The sequence below is a fragment of the Diorhabda sublineata genome, chromosome 10 (assembly GCF_026230105.1).
Source record: "Diorhabda sublineata isolate icDioSubl1.1 chromosome 10, icDioSubl1.1, whole genome shotgun sequence".
NCBI classification, from domain to species: Eukaryota; Metazoa; Arthropoda; class Insecta; order Coleoptera; family Chrysomelidae; genus Diorhabda; species Diorhabda sublineata.
In genome coordinates, this window is record NC_079483.1 from 7,618,427 (window position 1) to 7,640,387 (window position 21,961).

Genomic DNA, 21,961 nt, shown 5'->3' on the forward strand with positions numbered 1-21,961 from the left:
CTCAATAATTTTTTTTCCGAGAAACATATCTTTTCTGAGATAAAAGATTTTTTTTTCATTTTCATAACAAAGTGATAGTCAAGCTTTGAAACAATAAGTCTACCGTGAAGGTAGTCAATAAGCCACATGTAATTATATATTTTCCTATGGAGATCTGGAGAATCATATCAAAAAACAAATGATTGATTCCTCCAGAAAATGTTATTGAAGCGCCCATTATGTTCGCAACCCGTTATACATAAAATTAGATTTGTTAAAGAAACCTCACTACTCTTACTCATTCTATGATCTCGCGATTTTATCGCCGCCTACCAAGAAATGTCTGAGACTATAAACAGTCTTATTCAGGTAATTCGGCAAACAGTTCTACACTACGATGTATAGTGTATCACTGTATTCGATGGTTCTTTAAATAATTTATCTATGGTTGACTGATGATGAATTTTGATAGAAGGGAAAATATTTTTATAACAAATGAACTTTAGGAATTATTTAGAGGGTAAATTCATTTAATGTTAGGTTTGATGGATTAATTTGGTTTTATTTGAAAAGTTTCAATTTGTAAATGGAAATTTATATATATCGATATTTTATAATTACACGTTGAAAATCATATTACAAAATGTCGTATCGTCATTTTGGTTGATGGGAAGTACTTTTTTGGAAGGTTATGAAATAAGAGCACATATTTTAAATAGTTTAGACCTTTATTAATTAAATGTTCTATTGAACGCAACCAGGTATTCTGATAGTAAAAGTACAAATCTAATATCTAAATAATAATAATAATAATAATAGTAACTCCAGTAACAACAATGCAATTGTATAGAAAAAAAAAATAAACGAAAAACTTAACATTTATGGTCATTAAAGATGCTTAAGAGAAAGAAAAATTTGTATACGTCAATTTTAAAACATTTTTTCACCACCACATCGTACAAAATGGTTCTTTACATAATGTTACGTAAGTAATTATTTCAGTACCTGGACTAGGTAAATAGCGAAAGAAAAATCCATATAAAAATATATTAAATCAGTTTTGTAATATCGAAATGTCTCCACGTGTTAAAAACTTACCATATATTCAAATCAAATCAATCAACGTCAAGAAACGTGAAAATGTCGTGACAAATGACACGTTCTTGGATATAACGTTCCGTCCCAAATGAGAGAAGCTGCGGTGTTGGCACACCACCAATTTTTCGATATTTCGATACGATTAAATTAAAAATAAAATAAGTGCGTCTACGTATTGGAACAGTGAAAAAGCGATTGTTTGAAGAAAAAAAATTAAAATTAAATAATTAACCTAGTATTATCTAGTTATTATCGATCAATTGTTTAAAAATTTAGATAATGTATTAAATAATACTTAATACTTGAAATAAAAATGATGCGTTTGGAGCCGATAAAATAATAATCGTTAAGAGTGGCACACACGTTCCGGCGTATTTACGCTTATATCGATTATTAAGATGAAAAAAAGAAACGTAGATAACCACCTCAACATGCAGCTACACCAAATTCGATTGGGGTTATAAAGACCGATTCACACGGTTTATTGCTAACGAATAAAAATAAAGTTAAGATACCGGAGCTTAGAAAACCACCTAAACCGTATCATAAACGATAGTATGTCATAAAGGCCTGTTCACAGGAAATTACTACTGTTTTTAGGTTATCATTAAAGATACCGGAACGTCAATTGAATCAAACTCGAAGTTTCGCTGGTATATACGAAATTTTAAGTTATAAAGACCGTTTTACACGTTACGATTCGCGATTAATTGTTCCCGTGTTATAACCAAAAATAACGGAGCGTACAAATAAAGGTCTATTCACACGAATCGGAATACGAATTACTGTCACGTCACGTAGATAACCACCTTAATAGAATAAGACTCGAAGTTTTCATAGGGTGTATAAAATTTTGTCGTGTAAAGACCAGTTTACACGTACAGAATTATGAGTTATTATTCCCTCGCTATTAACAAACATACCGGAACATATAAAACCACCTTCACCCTATCATATACGATAGTACGTACGATATTTTGTTGTAAAGGCCCGATTACGCGAATCCGGATACAATTAATTGTATTTTAGGCGTTAGTAAAAAATGCCGAAACGTAGATAATCATCTTAATCGAATTAAACTTAAAATTTTCATGGTATTTCAATATTTCACGATGTAAAGACCGGTTCACACGTTTCCTTATACGATTTATCGATTTGGTGGAAGTGGTAGAAATACCGGAACGTAAGTAACCCCCTTAACGAACCTTTGATGGTATGTCTTATATTGTGCGGCGTTAAGACCGGTTCACACGATCCAGAATAATATTTTGTTTTGTATTTATACCGGAACGTAGGTAACCACCCTAATTTTTAAATAAGAGAAAACATTTTTTTCATTTTCGATTATAAACGTAAAGGTAGGCACACACGTACCGGCGTATTAAAATGTATTTTTTCAAGTTTATATCGTACAGAAAAATTGACAGAATTTTTTTTTTTCTAATTGATAATATGAAAAAGAAATTTTTTTTATATATTTAAACTAAATAAAACGCTATTTAATTTGAAACAAAAATCGGAACGTGTGTAACAACCTTAACCGATAATTTGAATTATTTCAATTTAAAATTAGATTTTTAGCAAAATCGCATAACAAACTTTATATACGAGGGTTTTTTGATTATAATATGATTCCATATTTTTCAAAACTGGCCTACAAAATTTTTTTTTAAAAAAAAACATTCGAAAAAGATCGATTCCTATTTTTTTTGTTCAAAACTTTCCTATATACTTCCGATTTCAAATATCACAAAACCGAATTTTTTGAAATTTCCATTATCGTAATTTTTTTAAGATTCCGCCAGGACCGGAATGGCCGTCGTGTAAACGGGCGTTTCCAATTCTATCCGAGCCGTCGTCTTTAGACCCAATTGATTTTTAATGTGACTAATGATGTCCTGATCGGCCGGGCAGCTTTGTATGAAAGCCTCCAATTCGTACATGTTCGCCATGTAATTCCAAAGGGCAGTGAAACTCGTCGGAATCTCGAATTTTCTGAAGGCTTTCGCTCCGATGCGTATATGTTGAAGTCTAAGAGAAATCGAAATGTACAATAAGAAAAAAAAAGACAATTAGTTATTTATTTAGCTAACCTCGGCATCAATTCGCAATCGAAGCACGACATCGTGTCTCCGGTTAAAAATCTCGTTCCCCTTTTGGCCAAAAAGTCGTTGATCCTCTCCAAATGGGACAGTAACGGTTGTCTACTTTCCGTAGTATCGGGCGATTCGTATTTTCTCACGTACATCTTGAATTTCGTATAAAGGTTTTCGATCAACGTTGCCACTTCTTTATCCTGGAAACGAAACATTATACCTTGTCCCCAAAATTTGAAATAACAAACATATACTTCCGTATCCACCCCGTACATGACCATCCACGTTAATTTAGCATTTTCGACGTCGTGGAATTCAACTTCCAGTATTTTTAAATTAAACGAAAGACATTTTGTAAATGAGTCGTATTTTTTGAGACACAGCATCCCGAAAAGAAAATTCGGTAGAAAAAATTTTACGTTTCCATTTATTCAATCTCAATTAGATTTACAAAACTATCTCTTGATGTCAAAATTATGTTTACGGAGAATTAAAAGATTTCCAGAAAATCGACGATTCTAGATTGTGACGATAGTGTATAGAAACAAGTCTCGAGCAGCAAGGGAATTACCACTACAATAAAGACCAAGAAACAGATCGTTTTTAGGTTTAGATTTACTTTAGTTCACGTTAGGTTATATTAACTGAATCCACGATATAAACAGTAAGGCCGAACCTGTTCTAATAGGTTCGTCGGAAATAATATTTGGTGAATTAGCCGGTTATTCGTTGTCTGTTTTGAGTTTTTTGCAAACTGTTTACATTATATTTCAGTAAAGACAATTTCGAAAAAGACCTTTTTGTTTGTTTACGACGAATCAAGAGATTTCCAGGAAATCGACGATTCTAGAATGTCACGAGAGTATCGAAACGGATCGATTTTTAGGTTATTTGTTGTCCGTTTTGAATTTTTTTCAAACTGTTTACATTATATTTCATTAAAGACAATTTCTAAAAAGACCTTTTTGTTTGTTTACTACGAATCAAGAGATTTCCAGGAAATCGACGATTCTAGAATGTCACGAGAGTATCGAAACGGATCGATTTTTAGGTTATTCGTTGTCTGTTTTGAGTTTTTTGCAAACTGTTTACATTATATTTCATTAAAGACAATTTCGAAAAAGACCTTTTTGTTTGTTTACGACGAATTAAGAGATTTCCAGGAAATCGACGTTTCTAGAATGTGACGAGAGTATCGAAACGAATCGATTTTTAGGTTATTCGTTATCTGTTTTGAGTTTTTTGCAAACTGTTTACATTATATTTCAGTAAAGACAATTTCGAAAAAGACCTTTTTGTTTGTTTACGATGAATCAAGAGATTTCCAGGAAATCGACGTTTCTAGAATGTCACGAGAGTATCGAAACGGATCGATTTTTAGGTTATTTGTTGTCTGTTTTGAGTTTTTTGCAAAACTATTTACATTATATTTCATTAAAGACAATTTCTAAAAAGACCTTTTTGTTTGTTTACTACGAATCAAGAGATTTTCAGGAAATCGACGATTCTAGAATGTCACGAGAGTATCGAAACGGATCGATTTTTAGGTTATTCGTTGTCTGTTTTGAGTTTTTTGCAAACTGTTTACATTATATTTCATTAAAGACAATTTCGAAAAAGACCTTTTTGTTTGTTTACGACGAATTAAGAGATTTCCAGGAAATCGACGATTCTAGAATGTCACGAGAGTATCGAAACGGATCGATTTTTAGGTTATTCGTTGTCTGTTTTGAGTTTTTTGCAAACTGTTTACATTATATTTCAGTAAAGACAATTTTTAAAAAGACCTTTTTGTTTGTTTACGATGAATCAAGAGATTTCCAGGAAATCGACGTTTCTAGAATGTCACGAGAGTATCGAAACGGATCGATTTTTAGGTTATTCGTTGTCTGTTTTGAGTTTTTTGCAAACTGTTTACATTATATTTCAGTAAAGACAATTTCGAAAAAGACCTTTTTGTTTGTTTACGACGAATCAAGAGATTTCCAGGAAATCGACGTTTCTAGAATGTGACGAGAGTATCGAAACGAATCGATTTTTAGGTTATTCCTTATCTGTTTTGAGTTTTTTGCAAACTGTTTACATTATATTTCATTAAAGACCATTTCGAAAAAGACCTTTTTGTTTGTTTACGACGAATCAAGAGATTTCCAGGAAATCGACGATTCTAGAATGTGACGAGAGTATCAAAACGAATCGATTTTTAGGTTATTCGTTGTCTGTTTTGAGTTTTTTGCAAACTGTTTACATTATATTTCATTAAAGACAATTTCTAAAAAGACCTTTTTGTTTGTTTACGACGAATCAAGAGATTTCCAGGAAATCGATGATTCTAGAAATTTATGATAGTATATATAGCGGGACTATTAGTAAATAATGCGGACTAAGAAACGGATCAATTTTCGCGTTAAGTTTATTTTCGGTTATTCTAATTGGCGCGCTGTTAATATGGAAGCTAATGTTTGGCCGTTTATTCGTTTCCTGTTTAAATATTTTGTAACTTTCTAAAATGAATTTTTGTTTGTTTACGTCGAATCAAGAGATTTCCGAGAAATCGACGATTCTAGAATGTGATTATAGTGTATATAAACGAGTTTCTAACAGCGGGAGAGTCAATAAACAATTTGTGTGTGTGTGTGTGAATAGTTTAATGTGTCAACTAAACTTATTATTCGTAAAATCGGAAATAGTAAATAGAATAAATGGATCATGAGACATCGAAAACGCTCAATTAACGTGTTTTATTATAAAAAACTGACGTTATTACGTAATTTTCATTAGAAAATTTCTCTTTAAACGTTTTTTCTGGTATTTATTATCGATTAAATTGCCATTATAGGAAGATTTCATCTCGTCAAAGTGAAAGTTACAACGGCAACACGAAAATATTATTTAATTTATATGAATAAAACATTTTCTCATCGCATTTATTATTATTACATCACTTATCTTGTTAGGAACGTAATTTAATTAAAATATTATTAAATAAAAAAAAAATTATAATAAACAAATTGTCTTACCTGTACAAATAAATTATGTCCGCCCGGTACACTTTTCATGATGTGTCTTTCAATTTTTTCGTTTTCCAAAATGGCCATACCTCTGTCTATTAGTATCGGAGGCGGGGTAGCTTCGAAATTCGTACGAAAATCGGGAGGCGGTTTCTGCATATCGACCGTAGTTACTTTTAAACTAATCGTTTTAAGTTCGGCCAATAAGTACAGTTCCATAAAATATTCTTGACAAAAAAGACACGCTCCTTTACGTCTACCGTCTATGGTGGACGCCTACAAATTTTTATCACATTTCAATACAAACTTTTCATCTGACAACAACGTTAAATATCGTATCCCAGATATGAATGATAATCGATTTAATAATCAGATTTTTATCGATACTTTTGACATATTTCGATTATTAGCAAAATGTACATTCTTAAATTGTTGATGACGTTAAAATTGTGAGGTTATGTTATATTATAATGTATATAAATATAAAAATGTGATAATAATCATTTTAGTCACATTCTAGGTGTAGTAGAACGAAAAAAAAATCATTAAAAGAAATCTAGATCCATCGAAACGTTTACCTACTTTCTTTTAGTACGTTTTCGGACATGACAAAATTCAAATTATCTTTTTATGTAAATATACGAGTGTAGTTCTTAAAATAATATAATAAACAACTTTTTTGAACTTTAAATAGTTTATACTTCAATGGGCGTAGCTGGGACGCTACGAATAGTTTTTTTTTTTGGTCATTATGTATATTATAATACGATTATAACAGATGTAAAACATTTGGTAATGGTATACGTTTTAAAAATAATTATTTTATCATATAAATGAGTAATAAAAATAACAACTTTTCTCAAGTTAATTATGACGTATTTTTTCGATGAAATATTCGACTTACGTAATGTTTATGTTAGTCGTTAATTCCCCAACATACACGCGGTCGATTAATTTAATTACACCGCCAAATAAAAGAAAATTTTTTATCTTAATTCGCAGATTACTTGAGATTGAGGTTCAGTCGGGCATTCGGTTCATTCTCGTACGTTTTGTTGTCAAAGAGATTTGTTCGAGTTGGATAACGCAAGACGTTTCAGACCAGGAATCATGGTTCGAAAGAATTGATTCATGGATCTGTTTTGAGGTAAGACATTTTGTGAAACTGCAAAAGTTTTGCAGGCAGATCTCGGTCTAAGATGGTGTCGGTGCTGCATTTTTTTCAACAGTTCCGTTGGAGCAACGTAGAACGTTCAATTCCGAGTATTTGTTTGCAAGAATTTGTAGAAAAATCGGGGAAACCAATCACGGAATACGAATCATTCTTTGAACGGTTTAAATATCGAATTGACAGTTCGCTCTCGCACTTTCTTGGGGAACTAAAACCAGAGAATATCTGCTGAATGTATCAACCTAAGTTAGAACAATCTAACAGGAGTTCTATTGGGGCGCTGTCGCCTCAACAAACTCCTTTCTAGGAGTGTATGAAATAGAAGACGAAGATCTCTGGTAATTGAAGCCATCCCACGTTCTAGACTTTTTAATAGGAGTGAGATCAACGGATCAACTGAGTTATAGATTTATTGGGTCGCATTGTATACGAGATCCTGAATTTATACATACAGGGTATTAAAAAAAGTATATAAATCCTTTCAGTTACAATAATCGAGTGTGTGATGAAGTTTTTGATAAAATTTTAAGGCAATCGGTTTTTTACACTCGAATTGAAAAAAATCCTTCGACAATTGATCTTAATGGAGAATATTTTGGAAAATATACAATTATTATTATTTGATTTTTATTTGTCGATATCAAAAGTTTAGTTGCAACCCTCGTATAATTACAACGATCTTTTATAATAAAAATTATAACGATTCAACAAAAATTTTTTGCTGATATAATATCGAATGTATTTTGAAAGTAATACCTACAAAAATATGAAATTATTGTCTTAGTAATCAATTATTACGTAGGTGATATTTCGAATGGTTGACATTTTATAGAATTACATTATACAAAAAAAGAAAGGTCAATAGTTTCTAATTTTATTTAATGTAATAATCGACTTTTTAATATACAATATTTATAATTTGCTTTAGTTAAGTTAGAAGTTCTAAAAAAACAGAATCACCGTCCAGGTTAAAGATTGGAAGTCTGAATCTGAAAAAGTATCAAAAAAAAACTACCTTGTGGCACTTCAAGTTTAATCGAAGAAAAATGATTATGCTAAAAAGGAAAAATAAGAAAAAAATAACATTCTGGTCCAACAAAATCTGTCACAGAACCAAACAGTCCCACACAAACCATCAACAAGAGGATTAGCTGCAAAGCTGCAATAATAGAGAATCTGCTAACAAAGTACTTTGAACAAGGGAAATTTGGAAAACAAAGAAGCCGAAAGTCTCAATAATGAACCCAAATTTTCAAAGAAACCTTGCGGTATAGTCTCCCATTCTTCAACAGCGATCTCTATGAGTTATTGGTGATTAGAAACTATGATTTCCAATCTTCTTTTCGAGATAATCCTTTAGGATTAATATCCTGTCTATTAGTTGACCATCGAAGCAAGTTCCTCCTCCCCAAAACCTCCCCCAGAAATATAACTGCTGGCAAATCTTTTTCCTTGTCTTCACAAAGCTAACTAAACCATTGATGGTCCAATTCTGATGTAGTATTGCAAACTTTAATGGCTGAACTTTGTGAACTGATAATCTGATCGTTTTTAGCAGATTGCTGATGATTCTTCTGTTTCTGAGAGCGCGTTGTCTCAAAAAACGATCAACAATTCGATTAGTGCAAACCAGGAACATATCGTGTTGAATATCCTTCATTCAGGAGATTCGATGCTAGCACTGCATCCTCCGTTGGCAAATTTATATATTCCCCCTGTTTTGCTTTAATCACAAAACTTGATGAATATTCTGCTTCAACTACGAATTTGTTTTAGTACCAAAAGTAAGAGACGTTTTCTTCGAAAGAAATTTTATTCTCCATGCCCTGTGTATCTGCAGGTAAACTTTTAGTGGTTTACCGGTTTGCTGTAACAACGTAAAGTCCACATTTCTGAAGTTGTTAACTCCTTTGGAGAACCACTACGATGCTGGTGTCTTCGCAGATCGTACGGCATCGTTTAAACTCTTCTACACAATATTTTACTGTTGATAACGAACTTTTTCGTCCTTAGGCATGTCCCAAAGGCATGTCCCAAGTTTGGTTATTATTTAGAAATGGGTTTTCTTTCTATGTGGAGATGTGGTATCTACGCCATGACCAAGTCTGCTAGCTCGCGCTCTTCCAGTCGATGATCATCCAGTACACTTCCTAGTGGATTTTCTTCGACATTTCTGAAGTTGTTAACTCTTTTGGTGAACCACTACGATACTGGTGTCTTCGCAGATCGTACGGCATCGTTTAAACTCTTCTACACAATATTTTACTGTTGATAACGAACTTTTTCGTCCTTAGGCATGTCCCAAGTTTGGTTATTATTTAGAAATGGGTTTTCTTTCTATGTGGAGATGTGGTATCTACGCCATGACCAAGTCTGCTAGCTCGCGCTCTTCCAGTCGATGATCATCCAGTACACTTCCTAGTGGATTTTCTTCGACATTTCTGAAGTTGTTAACTCTTTTGGTGAACCACTACGATGCTGGTGTCTTCGCAGATCGTACGGCATCGTTTAAACTCTTCTACACAATATTTTACTGTTGATAACGAACTTTTTCGTCCTTAGGCATGTCCCAAAGGCATGTCCCAAGTTTGGTTATTATTTAGAAATGGGTTTTCTTTCTATGTGGAGATGTGGTATCTACGCCATGACCAAGTCTGCTAGCTCGCGCTCTTCCAGTCGATGATCATCCAGTACACTTCCTAGTGGATTTTCTTCGACATTTCTGAAGTTGTTAACTTTTTTGGTGAACCACTACGATACTGGTGTCTTCGCAGATCGTACGGCATCGTTTAAACTCTTCTACACAATATTTTACTGTTGATAACGAACTTTTTCGTCCTTAGACATGTCCCAAAGGCATGTTCCAAGTTTGGTTATTATTTAGAAACGGGTTTTCTTTCTATGTGGAGATGTGGTATCTACGCCATGACCAAGTCTGCTAGCTCGCGCTCTTCCAGTCGATGATCATCCAGTACACTTCCTAGTGGATTTTCTTCGACATTTCTGAAGTTGTTAACTCTTTTGGTGAACCACTACGATGCTGTTGTCTTCGCAGATCGTACGGCATCGTTTAAACTCTTCTACACAATATTTTACTGTTGATAACGAACTTTTTCGTCCTTAGACATGTCCCAAAGGCATGTCCCAAGTTTGGTTATTATTTAGAAATGGGTTTTCTTTCTATGTGGAGATGTGGTATCTACGCCATGACCAAGTCTGCTAGCTCGCGCTCTTCCAGTCGATGATCATCCAGTACACTTCCTAGTGGATTTTCTTCGACATTTCTGAAGTTGTTAACTCTTTTGGTGAACCACTACGATGCTGTTGTCTTCGCAGATCGTACGGCATCGTTTAAACTCTTCTATACAATATTTTACTGTTGATAACGAACTTTTTCGTCCTTAGACATGTCCCAAAGGCATGTCCCAAGTTTGGTTATTATTTAGAAATGGGTTTTCTTTCTATGTGGAGATGTGGTATCTACGCCATGACCAAGTCTGCTAGCTCGCGCTCTTCCAGTCGATGATCATCCAGTACACTTCCTAGTGGATTTTCTTCGACATTTCTGAAGTTGTTAACTTTTTTGGTGAACCACTACGATACTGGTGTCTTCGCAGATCGTACGGCATCGTTTAAACTCTTCTACACAATATTTTACTGTTGATAACGAACTTTTTCGTCCTTAGACATGTCCCAAAGGCATGTCCCAAGTTTGGTTATTATTTAGAAACGGGTTTTCTTTCTATGTGGAGATGTGGTATCTACGCCATGACCAAGTCTGCTAGCTCGCGCTCTTCCAGTCGATGATCATCCAGTACACTTCCTAGTGGATTTTCTTCGACATTTCTGAAGTTGTTAACTTTTTTGGTGAACCACTACGATACTGGTGTCTTCGCAGATCGTACGGCATCGTTTAAACTCTTCTACACAATATTTTACTGTTGATAACGAACTTTTTCGTCCTTAGACATGTCCCAAAGGCATGTCCCAAGTTTGGTTATTATTTAGAAACGGGTTTTCTTTCTATGTGGAGATGTGGTATCTACGCCATGACCAAGTCTGCTAGCTCGCGCTCTTCCAGTCGATGATCATCCAGTACACTTCCTAGTGGATTTTCTTCGACATTTCTGAAGTTGTTAACTCTTTTGGTGAACCACTACGATGCTGTTGTCTTCGCAGATCGTACGGCATCGTTTAAACTCTTCTATACAATATTTTACTGTTGATAACGAACTTTTTCGTCCTTAGACATGTCCCAAAGGCATGTCCCAAGTTTGGTTATTATTTAGAAACGGGTTTTCTTTCTATGTGGAGATGTGGTATCTACGCCATGACCAAGTCTGCTAGCTCGCGCTCTTCCAGTCGATGATCATCCAGTACACTTCCTAGTGGATTTTCTTCGACATTTCTAAGCGAATGTTCAGAAACGGTACTATGTGGAGATGTGGTAGATGTAGAATCACGTCTGGCTGTTGGGCAAGATTTCATGTCCCCAGCAGCTTGTACCTTTGAGAGATTGTACCTCGTGGTACTCAGACTAGTTCTTCTTCTTCAATTTCTCAGCGGATCAATTGATCTAGCAACTGCAACTTTAGAAGTTTAGTTTGGTATACAAAATAAAGTATTAGTTTTGGTTATTGGTACATTTTTTTGTGTTTACGTCAAATTTAAGTCATTTTTTTTGGTTATTAACCGAAATGGTGAAAGGGATCAACAGATCAGAAGGCGTGTCATTGTTGAAATCATTGCACTCTGTCTACGTTTAGAAAATTTGAAAAAACGATCAAGACTTATAATTTCAATATACGATGATTCATACAATCGGTTTTGGTGTCAGTGGGTTTTTCATCGACATTGATTTGTATTCCGAAGGTTATATCGAGATAATTAAATGAGAGAGAGAAAACACGATGTCTTCTTAGTTAATCAATATTTAATTAATACCGTTAAACAGTAAATAAAATTTTAAGTAAAGAAGAAATTTCGTTGGGTCTATTTTAATTTTGAAAATAGTAAAATTCGAGATTCTATATATAAATTTCTATCTCGAAGTCACTGAGGAAATTACAACACTCTGTATACAAAGTCAATTGTTTTATTTTATAATTCAATAACAAAAGAAAAGTTAGAGCTATAACTTTCTCAAAAAAAGTGAATCTTCTTTAAATGTGAAATCATTTTGAAATCTGCTGACCTTAGAATCTGAATTACGTTCGGTTTAAAGTCGATAGAAATTAGATTAAGTTGGATTATTGATAAAACGTGTCGTTTGACACGGTTGTATAAACTTTAAGTGAAAAAAAAAACGTATCTATGAAGAGAGATTTTGTTTTTAAGTATTAAGGTTTTGCAATTTTCGTTCATGAATATAAAACACGTATAGATCAATTTTAGTTTTCCCACTATACACGACGAATTCTACCGGAAGTCGACTGTAACTTTGTTATTTTAAATAGAACACCCTGTATATTAATACATTTTTGAAATCTACGTGAAATTTTAGTATACTTTCTAAAGTCTAAAAACTTTTTTCGAAAAATGCCTCCTCGTAAAAAAATAATTTATAAGGGTCTGCAACGATCAAATTTTTTACAAAAAAATTAATAATTCAAAAAGTATGGATTTTTCGAAAAAAGTTTTTAGACAAAAGTATACTAAAATTTCACGTAGATTTCAAAAATATATTAATATACAGGGTGTTCTATTTAAAATAACCCAAACGTGGAAATTTTCATGATTTTACTATATTTTGCCATATACAGACAGTTTTAACTCGGACGCCCTGTATATAATATGTTTCCCTAATGAACCTTCGCATATAGCAGTTTTTAATAACAGTTTTTGATAGAAACAGTTAATTTGGATCCCCCAAATGAGCTTTCATCTGCTCTATTCAATTTGAAGTTCTTGTTTTTTTTTTTAATATTTCAAGCCCCCCAAAAATTGATTAACCCACAGTCGAGGTAAAATTTTTTTAGATATTATTGTCATTGTAAAATTAGGAGAGATTCTAATTAACAAAGTTTCAGAGCATCTACAGGGTGTTTCAAAGAAAGGATAGATAGAAAACTGAAAAATATTTGGGATTTGGTCATTAAAAAATTTAGTATCGTTAATTGCAGTTAATTAACAGAAATTAAGAAAATCTTTGTTTTTGTGTGCCAATGATCATTTTCTTCATCTGAAGAGGCGTTCACAAAATTTAATTAACAACCCTCGTATTTTATTTCTATCAAATTCGTATCGGTGCTGATTACGAGAATTATTTTGAGCGAAAATTATTTTCAAGGGTGTGAGTTTTGCAAATAAATTTTCGTTTATCGATATTGAAATACGTGTCAACAAGGTCGAATTTCGATAACGAAATATACAAAGTCTATTACTTCGCCAAATTTAAAACTAAAGGAAGTTGATAAGGAAACGGAAATATTACTAATATTTTAAAATATAATGAAAATTGGATAAAACGTAATTTTTTTTTTTGAATTCTTCAATATTTCTTTATAATACCTTGATGAGATTGATTCGTCTTTGTACTTTCACCTAAATAGCACCCAAACCATCCATGAGATTTCTCCTCAAAGTACGAGGTTTGTCAATAAGATTCCCCCAGGGTCCCCCAGGGGTTTTACCTCATACCTAGTTTACACAAAGTAATTGATTCTTGCTCATAATAGTGCAAATATTTTTTTGGTACACCCTATATACGTAAAAAACGCCAATCAGTGAGGTATTTAAGAAAAATTTTGAAACAAGCATCGTATTCGTCAATAATAAATTTCGTAAAAATATTAATTAAAATAAATTATATATTAATATAAACATTTCGTAAATTTTAAAATTTAATAAAAATTAGTGACTAAGTTGGGGTGGATCAAAACCCAACCGTTTGAAATGTTTACATAACTGAATTATGAATTTAAAGATTTGCATTATTAAAATTTATTTCTTTGTTGTTTTTGTATGTCATGGTCGACAAGAAGTTTCGATATTCTCTATATACGAGGTGTGGCTATTAAATAACGAAACTGATATTTCATTTCGATATTTTCAAGACCTCCATTGTTCTAAAGTCACATGTTATAACCTATTCTATCCTTGCGAGGTCCTTATTCGGATTATTCTTTGTCAATTCCTATGGATTCAGCAATCGCACAAATACTTTTACCCTTTTTTAACGTGGAAAGTCGATTTGAACGTAAAAGATCTCGAAAACCACTCAAAAACACGTGGACGCAACATACATTCATTGCAACTGCTACACCGCTTTGTTTACAGACACGGTAAACATCGCATCCGAAAGAGCAGGCTTCATACTAAACAAATGACAATCGTAAACATTTGACTGTAGCAGAAACGTTACTTATTTATTCGTATTATTCATGAATAACGAAATTTTTTTCAGTACTGAATGACGTTTTGAATATGTTTCCAGTTACCGGAAAGGTATAATTATATATGGTGAAACGATAATCGAAATTGAATTATTTGAAACGATGAAAAATATTTAAGAATTTTTCGATGGTACCTCGTAGATTAATGATTCAACTGAGACAATAGATATTACGTAATTTAACTGATAAATGTATTACTAATACAAATATAATAAAATTTAAGCGATCAGATTTTAATAGGTTTGAACCACGTAAGATTTTTGCATAATAAATTACAAAAATATCGAAAAACTAGAATCCTAAACGAACATTTCCTTCAAAAATGCGAAAATTCATTGTCCTTTATAACTACCCTGTTTGGGATCGTAATTAAAAGAACTAGGTATCGGTTTTTACTTTTTTTATCTCATCAGCACATTATATAACAGATGTTATAAAAAATACGTTAAATGAGTATAAATTCGCAAGTTGAGGTTAATAATAACAGTTAAAAATAGTGTCGAATACTTTTTGACCATACCTCGTATATTAATTCATATGAAATATCTACCTAATCATATTTCTAGATTTTTGTTTCGAAAATAACTGATAAGAATTCAATTTTTGATACATACTTCAAAAAATGAGATAAACACTTATTATAATTATATGAATTATAATCTTTAATCACGTATCTGTATATCAGTTTTTTAACAGAAAAATTCAATAAAATTCTTTAATTGATTGAATGATCTTTCAATATTTATATATTCCTGTCTTATGATTTATTGTAGAGAAATAACTGAAAATAAATTTGAAAGTACTCGTAGTAGAGTCTGTTGAACTGCCACCATTTCATCAAAGTTTGAGGTTAGAATAGCACCAATTCATGTATAATCATTTAAACTAAATTGGAGGGTAATTACTAATTTTAGGGGATGTAATTGTTGTCTAAAAACATAGTACAATAATATTAATAGGGAGTTTTGAAATTTGAGTTAAGAAAGAGAAAGTCTCGGTTAAATTATATAAAATTATTTATAAAATGATGTCCCAATACATATTCAAAGTATGTGGCAACATTGATTAACCTAATTTTTAAATCGACGAAAATATTAAACTCTTTTATTTCAATTTGTTATATAAATAATTAAAAAAACTTGCAGTTTACCATAAATATTTGAAATAAAAACAAACTTTAGATATTTTCGTGTAATACAACTGTTGGCTATTAAAAACAGATTATAATATAATGTATTTTTTCGATAAAACCAATAGTTTGGAATATCTGCGAGGTATAATCATCCTTCAAGGTCAATAAAAAATGCATACAAAAGTTACAGGTTTTTGTATTTCTCACAGTAAAATGTCTTAACACGAAATAACCCACATTTCTTATCTAATCTTTTTTTGTAGAAACGTTTTAAGAGTACATACTTTTACTTGATGTAGGTGGCTGTATAAAGTCACACCCAGAGTAGAATTTACATTATAACAAAATGTATACAACTTACTCTTATTATGAGTTCGATTTCTGGTACGTCTCCATTTTCTACGTGACCGTTTTCAGCTACTTCATCGCCCATTATTGTATTTCTACCGGAAAAAGGCACTCAAACTTTAACAATTGTTTAAATTCTTCGTGTAAACTAACACAACACACCAATTCTCAAAACTAACTGATGAAATGACGTTATGAGTCAGTTGGTAGAAGTTTTACAACGATGCCGGATTAAATTTGAGGAGTGGAATTGTAAATTTAAAACGTGTTATTACATATATGACGAAATATTACGACGGTAGGGAAAAATTTGAGGAGTGGCAATGCTAAGTTATAGTAGGAAACTGTTTCTATTAGTGGAAAAGTAACCATAAGATCGCGTCAAAATATGATTCTATCAATTATCATTCATTAAATAATTAAATATTCATTTAAATATAATATATTTTATTTTATAATAGGAAAAAGTTGTCATAAAATTGTTATTATACGTATTCTAATAGATTTGGATTTTATTTGGTTTGGCATCTGATTGATAGATGGCAATATAGATCATATTTGTACGTAAAATATGATTCTATTGCTTATCATGCATCAAATAATCAAATATTCATTTAAACAGAATATATTCTATTTGATAATAGGAGAAAGTTGTTTTAAAATTGTTATTATACGTATTCTAATAGATTTGGATTTTATTCGGTTTGGCATCTGATTCATAGATGGCGTTAGAGATCATACTTGTACGTAAAATAAAGATTTTATTTAAATCAATCACGTTTTATGTGAGGTTTCTAATATTTCTGATAATTGAAAGCATTTTTCATGATAAGTACATTTAATAGATAGATTGAATATTAAAAAAGACAATTATTTTCGTATTTTTATTATAAAGCCGCCATTGTCTCTCCTCAGTTAATCTATAATCATATTAGTAGTGAATACTATACTTATATTAGAAAAACTTTCGAATAAAGTATTTCACTATTTTTCTTATCAAAATATTATCAATTTTTTTGAAGCAGTTCTATAAATTAACACAAAATATTTGATTGTAGTGATACCAGCACCCTCTTTTCGAAATCTTTATAAGTTTTGCTTTTATAGTTTCCATTATTGTTCAAGTTATAATAATTATTATTGTTTTGATTATGTGTATGAATTGATTATGTATTTTTATCTAAATATCTGGGAACTGGTGATATTGATTTCGTTCTTACGTATATTGGAGGAAAAAATTAGGTAGGAAACAACCGACAAAAAAAATGTCACGTAGAAATCAAATATCGAAAGTATCGAGAATTTTAAGGGCAATACGTGAAAACCAAAACGTTTCCCTCTTTCCATGTTTTACACAAATAGAATCCAAATTTCATCCATCCCAGAAAAGCTTTTGCCTGTCGATATATGTATGAATGGGAGACGTGCTTGGATTTCCAAACCGATATCAAACTTTTTTGGTTTATGCCCATTTTATAAACACAGCTGATGCCTTATTTACCATTTACGACCAATATAAAATATAACTTTTAAAAATATACTATCTAAAATGTTTCTTTTTGTAAAATATAACATATGTCGAAAGCAAATCCAAACTGACGTCAATCTGGATGAAATTTTTCAATATTTACATTAGCAAAAAGCATAAATGAAAATCCCCGTGACTTTTCACGGCAATACCTCAAAATCCATCAATCCAAGGCTTCGCCTGTCAATTCTAAACAAACGTTTTGTTGGAAATTCGTCCCTAAGGGGATTATAGCTTTCATTCCATTAATTTATCGTTTTTTCTATGTTTAATATTTATTTTAAAAACTATAAAAAACAATTCTCAGATAAATAGTTTGTTTCTTCGTATATAGTGGTATTCAAAAGTCTCTTATGTTTAAAACGATTATACGTTTAAGATGCTAACGATTCCAAAGTTTCTTATTAGTGATAATAGATGGCGTATTCGTCAAATATAGTATTACAAGGTCATTGTGTGGATTTACGTTACTCTGAAACGTACATTTTTGTTCACTGAAAAAAGATACATTCACATTTTGACGGTTATTGTTCGGTGACACATATTAATTTGAGTTTAGTTGAAATAGAAATGATAAACAGAAAACATTTAATATTTGGATAACGGTAATGTTTAGGTATAGGGAAGTATACATGAATTTGCCTTATTTTTTAACCCAGAATGCATTAAAATAGAAAAAAACGGGTGGTTATATTTGAAAAAATTAAAAAATTTTATATTTATGAAGTTAAACTTTGAACACTTTTTATACACACCCTGTATAGAATGAAAAATTTTTCAACATACATTCAAATACGACTTATGTTCTTAAAAGCAACCTAATAAAAAACATTTTCATATCTTTAAGGGTATCCTCGTAAAAAAATAATTTATAAGGGTCTGCAAGGGTTAAATTTTCGTATAAAAAAATTAATAACTCAAAAAGGATGTATTTTTCGAAAAAAGTTTTTAGACAAAAGTATAATAAAATTTTATCTATATTTCAAAAATATATTAATATACAGGGTGTTCTATTTAAAGTAATAAAGTTATAGTTGACTTCCGGTGCAACCGGAAGTCGGCCATCTTTAAAAATATTCTAGTTGAAAAGATCGTATGGGAAAACACAAACGTAAAAATTTTCATGATTCTACTATAAGTATTTTGTCATATACAGATAGTTTCAATTCGTCGTAGGACACTCTGTATAGTAATTTCTACTTAATGTGAAAATCTCAAGTAACACATTTTCTTTTTTCGTGCCGCTACTTTTATAAATATTAAGTGTTAGATATATTTCACGCCCGACGACGCGTCATCTTGTTTTAGAAAAATCGCGGATCAAGACAATGGAAATATATGGCTTGTTCGCTTTCCACATACGGCTCCTTTTTTTCGACGTTTCCATCAACATAAACAAATGTTCATAATGGTGTTTACGAGGGATTATCCTCCAGCTGCGGCTCACGATCAATTTCATTTGAAATTACACAAAAATCGCGTACTGTAACAGCCTCCTTATAGTCCCGATTTGTCGCTACGCGACTATTATTTGTTTGGTGTGTTGAAAGAAGCGCTTAACGGACTGTGATTCAAAGCAATGAGGTCATACAATTCTTCGTTGGCGATAAGCCGAGAAATTTTTACTAAAAAGTCAAAATTTTTTCAATTACACTGAGGAAAGAAAATAAATAATAAAGAATTATAAACATTTTATTTATTGAATATTATAATGTACTTAATGATATTTGTAATGTCAATATTAGTTTATTAATTTTGTTTTTCATTGTTATTCATTAATTTAGACAAAACAAATAATTTTAGAAACTTAGTAATTTAATGTATGCAAAATCATCGAAGTGAAACTGTCAAATGTCAACATTGAAGTGGCTAGAGTCACTCCAGAACGTTCCGAAAGTGTTTTGCAGTAAGGAGCTGTCACTTTCACTACATGGAACACTCAAAACGCAACTTTCCGTATGTAAATGAATACAGAACGAACAACTGTCAGATGGCTTCGTCTAAAAAATATTTTTTACGCCATTACTAGAAATTTTATTGTTAACGTGTACTTGTAAAGGTAAATTGTGACGCCTCTGAGATCCTCGTGTGTGAAATATTCATGTCGGATGCTTCTTCAGTGGTGAAAGTTGATTAGGAAGGATAAAATGAGGCGAGAAGTTTAGATCCTTACAGGAGTTAGAAGAAGTTGGTAGTTGTATGTGAGTTTTTTCACATACATTGTCTACTTTGTAATTCCTTCATCGGTGGTATTAGATGGGGGACGGAAGGTACGTAAATTTAAATTTATTTTACTTTCTTTTTCCTTTTATTTTATTTGGAACGTAAATTACTTGTACTTGTACGAGGAGTTTTAAACTGATTGAAATAAAACAAATTGTGTAATGGTACAAAGAAATAATATATTGAATAATGTTTTATTTGGACGAAGCGACGTCTTAATGTTAATTTTTTTTTTTAATTTTCAAACGTATGAAACAAAATATTCGTTTTAAATAAATAGAAATTAGATGCTGGATTGTTATAATTCGGAAACACAAAAATTTACTTAGGGAATTTGGAAAATCGAACAGAAGCTCTATTTATGTTTCAAAAATTGAGAAAATATTAGAAATAAGAAAAAAATTATGGAAATTATGAAAATTATTCAGAAATTATGGAAATTATACCAAAATTACGAGAATAGTGAGAAAATTATAAAAACTATGGAAATTATAAAGAAATTATAGAGAAATTATGAAAATTATTTAACAATTATGAAAATTATAACAAAAATATGGAAAATATAGAGAAATAATAAAAATTATACAGAAATTATGGAAATTATACAGAAATTATTAGAATAGTGAGAAAATTATGGAAATTATACCCAAAATAACGAGAATAGTCAGAAAATTATTCAAAAGTTATGGAAATTGTACCAAAATTGTGGGAATAGTGAGAAAATTATTCAGAAATTATGGAAATTATACAAAAATTATTAGAATAGTGAGAAAATTATGGAAATTATCCAGAAATTATGGAAATTATACCCAAAATAACGAGAATAGTCAGAAAATTATTCAAAAGTTATGGAAATTGTACCAAAATTGTGGGAATAGTTAGAAAATTATTCAGAAATTATGGAAATTATACAAAAATTATTAGAATAGTGAGAAAATTATGGAAATTATCCAGAAATTATGGAAATTATACCCAAAATAACGAGAATAGTCAGAAAATTATTCAAAAGTTATGGAAATTGTACCAAAATTGTGGGAATAGTGAGAAAATTATTCAGAAATTATGGAAATTATACAAAAATTATTAGAATAGTGAGAAAATTATGGAAATTATCCAGAAATTATGGAAATTATACCCAAAATAACGAGAATAGTCAGAAAATTATTCAAAAGTTATGGAAATTGTACCAAAATTGTGGGAATAGTTAGAAAATTATTCAGAAATTATGGAAATTATACAAAAATTATTAGAATAGTGAGAAAATTATGGAAATTATCCAGAAATTATGGAAATTATACCCAAAATAACGAGAATAGTCAGAAAATTATTCAAAAGTTATAGAAATTGTACCAAAATTGTGGGAATAGTGAGAAAATTATGAAAATTATTCAGAAATTATGGAAATTATACCAAAATTATTAGCATGAAAAATTATGGGAATTATCCAGAAATTATGGAAATTATACCAAAATTATTAGAATAGTGAGAAAATTATGAAAATTATTCAGAAATCATGGGAATAGTAAGAAAATTATTCAGAAATTATAGAAATGATTAAAATTTTGAAACTACGAAAATTAGTCGAAATTATTAACATTGTTAAAAATGCAAATTCAACAAAAAGCATGAAAATTATGGAAAAAAAACGTGAAAATTATGTAATTCATGAAAAAAGCATGGGAATTGTACAAAACTAACAGAAGTAGTGAAGAAATTATGGAAATTAAAACATATACAGAAATTATGATAAATTTGACATTACGAAAAAAAAGCATAGAGAATTATGGCCTGACGTAAAAATTAGGGAAATCATAAAAAAATGGAAATGGAAATTTTACAAAAAGCAATGAAAAAAATGATGGAAATTAAATAAAAATCATGATAATAATGAAGAATTCGATCAATTTAAAGAAATTTATATTAATGATCATGTATTGAAGTATCAAATATCAAGAATGGATTTTGACACACGTTTCAATCC

General features: G+C 31.0%; 1 protein-coding gene across 1 annotated transcript; it reads right to left on the reverse strand.

Annotated features, from left to right (window-relative positions):
• Positions 1–1,191: 1,191 nt before the first annotated feature.
• On the reverse strand, positions 1,192–16,523 carry LOC130449257 (chloride intracellular channel exc-4). Its single transcript, XM_056786963.1, has 4 exons — positions 16,243–16,523; positions 6,194–6,460; positions 3,171–3,373; positions 1,192–3,108 (listed from the first exon to the last, which is right to left on the reverse strand). The coding sequence occupies exons 1-4, from the start codon at positions 16,312–16,314 to the stop codon at positions 2,868–2,870; spliced, it is 783 nt and encodes a 260-aa protein (XP_056642941.1). The 5' UTR covers positions 16,315–16,523; the 3' UTR covers positions 1,192–2,867.
• Between the last annotated feature and the right edge of the window lie 5,438 nt (positions 16,524–21,961).

Bases quoted from the DNA above. Each gene is read 5' to 3' on its own strand.
- LOC130449257 (XM_056786963.1), bottom strand. From the start codon at position 16,314: ATGGGCGATGAAGTAGCTGAAAACGGTCACGTAGAAAATGGAGACGTA. The intron at 6,461-16,242 runs GTAAGTTGTATA...AAAAATTTGTAG, and splicing joins AAATCGAACTCATAATAAGA to GCGTCCACCATAGACGGTAG. The intron at 3,374-6,193 runs GTAAGACAATTT...TTTCGTTTCCAG, and splicing joins GACATAATTTATTTGTACAG to GATAAAGAAGTGGCAACGTT.